Consider the following 5780-nt stretch of genomic DNA (forward strand, 5'->3'; position numbering starts at 1 on the left):
TATAAATGCATACTTTATTATTGAGTTATAAACAATATTGTGATAAAACACTTTCAAAACATCTTAAGTAAACATAGCAATCTTTACTCAATTTTGATATACAATATATGTTTACAAATTAGAAAGAAGATACTAATAAACTATTCATATTTAGCCTTGCCAAATTTGTTAAAAAATTAAACATTTACCAATTTAACCTTTTCTAAGACAGTTTCATTGGAAACTACTATCAACTTAATACTGTAGTATAAACCAAATTCTGAATCGCAAATGTCCTATAGAGTCCGGACTGTACACGTGATGGTAGGTTTATTGTTTACATCATAATTGTATTTGAAGGTAACCTTGCGTCCCTTGGCCACTGTCATTCTGTTCTTGTTTGAAAGCTGGACACTTCGATAGGACGTAGGTGGCCAATACTTGTACCACCAACGCCACTTTCCTTCAATTGTTTTTAAATACAGAGGCGGAAACATCTGTAACTATACATCAATATTAGGTTAGTCAGTAGGTATCGTATCAAAATCTACGTTATTTATAAAAACAAGTCAGGACTAGTTTTCCAGTTGTGGGTGAAGAAAGATATAACATAATAACTCTTAGGCAGTTGTTTTACATAAGAAATGAGGTGATGGTAAATGATTTATGTAAATAAAACAACTAATGTATTCTATTAAAAAATCATTACAACACTTACTAAAGTGTTTTTATTGTCGAACTGCTTATAAAACGGAAACTAACTGTGAAACGAGAAATAGCTTTAGAAAACGCTATGTTGATGATCAATTTTTCTCTGTTTACATCGGGGATATTTACAAGACAGGACCCAAGTCCCCTGTAAATAATCGGTTTACGTAAAGGTTGTACTCGAAGAACGGTCGAGTCGTCAGAGCTAATGGTCTTTACTTCTTCGAAATGGATGCCTTTAGTTGGTCCAGTGATAGCTGTACTCAATACCACAAGCAACAATATGTACATACACGATGACATTCTGAAATGTGTTTTAAAGATTAAAATCGATATAGGGAATTAAATTTTGGCTGAAGAGAAATTGTCCGGGGTAAGCATTATTTGTTAATTTTTTTAGCATATATTCTCATGTTTAAAATTACCAAACTTTTTTCTCTTCTGAGTTCGGTAACATAAGAGCGGACAGCCGCTAAATTAAATGAAGTTTTAGATGGAGACGAATTCTTTGAAAAATATTATTGAAAAATAAAATTAACTCAACTTACCGTAACATTTCGGCTTGTTTTCTTGTTTTTGAGAACGCTGAGGAGGATGTATCATATATTAGTTTATACATATAGACCCGGATGAAAAGAGAGTATGAAACAAAGTTCATAAAGTTAGCAACTGTTTGGTTAAATAATCAAAGGAGGACATACTACTATGTATGACCTATTTGGACAGTATTAATGTACTAGCAATAATGTATCGTAAGGCATTGTCTCTTGTATTTGTTTTATCATTTTATCTATATCGAAGAACTTTTTCTCATGGAAGAGAGTAACCATCTAATATCTTTTCTCAGTTAACACTTAAAATATTTAGTATATGTAATACTTAAAAAAAGATCGACCTTCTTTCGAATTTAATTGTTCTACAACAGAAACAAAAAAAGCTAATCTAATTTAGGAAAATGTATCTTGATTGTTAATGAAAATATTTTGCTTTTGGAATTCTGTGTTGACTGTATATACCAAGCGCATTGTGTTTTAGTGCATTTCACATATTATACACACATTATCACACATTATAAGTTGTATAGAAGGAGTATTCAAAATAAATTAAGCAAAAAGTAATAATTATTATTATGAAATAAAATATAATAAAAAAGCACAAGTAGTTGTATCAACATAATTGTAGCCCCATGTTCAGTACATGGGATGAACCCTCAAGAGATTTTAGGAGATTAAAATGATTTGCTACGGCAAATTCCGGTAAGAAATAAAGGATACATAGTTCGTGGTTAGTCAACAATTGTAACTAACTGTTGGTTAGTCACTGATATCAAGCCATCCACTTGTTTTGCCTTGAAATATTTAGCTTCCATTTTTTTTTCATTCAGTTTAAAAGTCCAGATGCAAAATTACCAATTTAGTATGAATATTGCTTTCGTTATGTTTTGCACGTGTTTTTATTAGGAATATCGTTAATCAAAACAGAACGTAGTAGGAAGGAAGCAATGATAAGTTCTTCCAAGTGCAATGCGTGGCATCCTCATGGAACTCCAAGACAGATACAATCGTTAGAAAGAATAAAAACTGATAAAATTGATAAAAATTGATAAAAAGGACAGAAAGGCATATAAAATGTTTGTCCGGCAACCAATTCGATACTTATATATGTAAAATAGAATCCAACCACGAACCTACAGTACAATGATAATAGATACAAAAAGAAAGTGTTAATGTGTAAGACAACTCTAACGAATGTACGGCTCGAAATCCTCGTACAAAAACCTATATAACTAAATTTATCCCACTGCATAAACAATGTAGTAATGTACAGCCACCCACGTTTTCATAGAAAATATGTAATTGCCCTTGTTCAGATCACGTCCAAATAAATTGCAAAACAGCCGAATTGTTCAAACGCATCCACGCCTAACCTCTTCAAAACTCTCCTGCGAATAAATTAGTTTTGATATCATCATTTATTCATGGATCCAAATTAAGAGACATATTTATCTTGGAAATCCTTTAAAAAATCTTTTACATCGAAATTTCTGAATAAATAAAGTCTATTCTCATCACTACTGGATCCTTGCTACATTTGATAAAATGTGCATATCCGTCATCTTTGTCAAAACGTTTCAAAAAGTCAAATCACAGCCTAAATCCTCTCGCAGTGAAAGAAAAGATCCTTAACACTGACCTAAGAACATATGTGTTTTATACAATATCGAACAAATAAAGTGTAATTACTAAATAGCCGAACTGATAAAATCTAAAAGGGAGTCAAAAGAAATACTCAAAAAGAAAAGTCCGTATAATGAATGGTGATTTAAGGCCAAAACCCAAAAAGTTGGATACCATTGCGATGGTCCTGACTTGATACAGACACTTCAAAATGAAAGGTGGGTTACAACAAGTTTTATAGCGCGCCAAACCTACCGCTTCAATTACTGGGCAGCATAAAATTGCTACCAGTAAAATTTGGTAAAGTAAGTAGTCAAAACAGAACAGAAGATATGAACAATCAAGAAGTGAAACTAAATTTAATGAACATTATGTAAAACAAAGCCACGAGTTTCAAAATATGTCTTGATCTTTATGGGGATAGTGCATCAAGTTCAAGTTGGAATAATGTCATATACGTCAAAACTACAGATAATTAATTTGTAAACATTATGAGAATCCATCCTTTCAAATCTGTTTGTCATGAAGATGTAGATATCGGAAACAAAACTTTTTAGGCAGCGTATGAGACGCATATTTTAATAACCATTGCCCAAAAGCCTATCATTAAGGCGACAAATGCGTCTTAAGAAGTCAGAATAGAAGCTATTAGCGCGATCATATATTTATAACAAAATAGCAAAATATTATACTGTATAAAAATATATAATTTGCCTAATTATTTTACAAATATGGATTTCTATGTAAGAATGAAACGAACCAATGAAACGAACTTTGTTAACATTATAAAACATGTCACATTTTCAGTTTTCCTATTAGTTTCTTGTAATGTATATAGTTTATTGGTGTTCAACGAATTAGTGGAAAAGTATAAAACAAAATAAAATCACATCAGAGAGCTAGTTTTGAGGAAGTTTCCACTGTACATGATATTGCTGGTTTCTGGTAAAAATCATAATTGTATTTGAAGGTAATACTGCATCCTGGAGCTTCAGTCATTCTTTTCATATTTGAAAGCTGGACAACTCTATAGGATGGATGTAGCCGACTATATTTTACTTTAATGATATTCATTATATATAGGGGAGGAAAAGGCTCCAACGGCTGCAAAATAAACAAAACAGTTTAATTATTACAAATAATTTTGGAAAAAGATAATAAAGAAAACAGTTCTCATATTGAACTTTTATAATTACGATAGCAAATTTTTGTTTTTAGTAGTTAGCATATTCCACTTCCATGTACACCACCCTGCAACCTACTTATTATGATTTTAATATTTGTATCATCATTACAGATTAACTTTTTTTTATGTCAAATTTATTTTTGCCGAAAAATTCAAAACAAACCTCCTTAACGACGATTGACTTACTGTAAAGCCATAGACTTCTTCAGAAAAAATTACATTGATGTATAGTTTATTCCTTCCGACATTTGGTATGTCTACATTACAGGATCCTAGTCCCCTGTAAATAACTGGATGACTTTGTCCTTTCTCTCGGGACACGGTCGCATCATTGGAGTTTCGAGATTTTAGGGCCTTCATTATATCGCCAATGCCCAAATCACCATTAGCTTGAACCTCACGTTTAACGCGACCAAGTCCTATTTTAACGCCGTCAATATCACCATCTTCGTTTCTGATAATTTGTCCCACAATCTGGTCTGATTTTTCATAAATGCCCTTTAATGGCTTTATTGATCCAGGTTTAGCGATGCCACATATTGCTATAATCAGGATTACCATATAACCTCTCATTCTAAATAGGAAATATGTAATAAATAACTAATAAGACAACCTCCGGATTTTGTTAAAAAAACATAGACTGAATGAATTAACCAACATTATAATACAAACGTAAGCTTGTACGTGTCAAACATATCTTAAAAACTTATCCTCGAGTAACAAACTTCTTTCGCTTTCTGGATAAATTTGGGTGATATTACTAAAAACAATTTTTAATTGTTTTAATCGCTATTTTAATTTCGGGTGCAGATAAAAATAAATATAAAACATAAAATTGTTAGAATATAGAAATAACATACTTTCAGTTCATGCAAAAATGAAAAAACAAAAAGAGAAAACGTTCAAGAGACTAAATTATGATCAAGTCAAGCTGACATACTTTTCTTTATACGTATTTGGTCAGTTATCATAAACTTATTACGAAGAAAAGATTTACCGCAATACCCTCGCTTACCGTGACATTTCAGCTTGCTCGAAACCTTCAGAAAGACCATACCTTTAGTGAAAATACCGACCTTATACCCAGAGTACGTCGGTGACCAAAATTCTGTGATACGGGAATAAAATCGTTAACATATGATTAGTTAAATGAACAATAAAGAACCTGCCACGTTTGAACTATGAACAATAATGTGTGAAAGACAAGGCTATTGCAAATGACAATTACCTTGGTCAAAAGGAGTTCAAACCAATCAATTTTAACGTGTACGTTCAAACCTGTCGACCATATTTTATTTTGTAAAATAACTATGTATTTCGACAATAAATAAATAATCTGGTTTCACATTGCACTTTTGTCTAAAAATTCCAAAATTTAATCTAAGTATTCAATATTACTTGTTTTTTTTTCTTCTTATTTGTTTATTTTAGTTATGTAATATTTCATTGCGATATGGTTGGCACAGTATACTTTCATATTCTGCCTTAGAAAAAATATTATACTGTTGACCTAGATTATATGTGGAATGTTTTTGTAAAACTTTAGTTCTTAAGAATGTGGTATCCAGGATTTAACCAGTCACTTCTTTATTTTCTAAGCCCATATATAGAAGGGAATGTAATTATGCAGACTAATTTCGCAGTGGGTGATTCAATTTAGCAGCATATATCTTGTTTCGCTAGTAGACTTGTATTTCTAATCAGCAATGCGGTCTTCTTGTATTGAACAT

At 31.5% G+C, this 5780-nt stretch overlaps 1 protein-coding gene across 1 annotated transcript; it reads right to left on the reverse strand.

The window, feature by feature from the left end:
• Positions 1-2919: 2919 nt before the first annotated feature.
• LOC148621532 (uncharacterized) lies at positions 2920-4623 on the reverse strand. The gene is made up of 2 exons (XM_088574078.1): positions 4237-4623; positions 2920-3968 (listed from the first exon to the last, which is right to left on the reverse strand). The coding sequence occupies exons 1-2, from the start codon at positions 4621-4623 to the stop codon at positions 3756-3758; spliced, it is 600 nt and encodes a 199-aa protein (XP_088430204.1). The 3' UTR covers positions 2920-3755.
• Between the last annotated feature and the right edge of the window lie 1157 nt (positions 4624-5780).

Source organism: Perna viridis, chromosome 3 (assembly GCF_037379345.1).
Source record: "Perna viridis isolate PV_CMFRI_1.1 ecotype Kerala chromosome 3, ASM3737934v1, whole genome shotgun sequence".
Taxonomy (NCBI): domain Eukaryota; kingdom Metazoa; phylum Mollusca; class Bivalvia; order Mytilida; family Mytilidae; genus Perna; species Perna viridis.

Excerpts from the sequence above, each read along its gene's own strand:
- LOC148621532 (XM_088574078.1), bottom strand. The coding sequence starts at position 4,623 with ATGAGAGGTTATATGGTAATCCTGATTATAGCAATATGTGGCATCGCT. Across the intron at positions 3,969-4,236 it reads AAGAAGTCTATGGCTTTACA|CCGTTGGAGCCTTTTCCTCC; the intron begins GTAAGTCAATCG and ends TTTATTTTGCAG.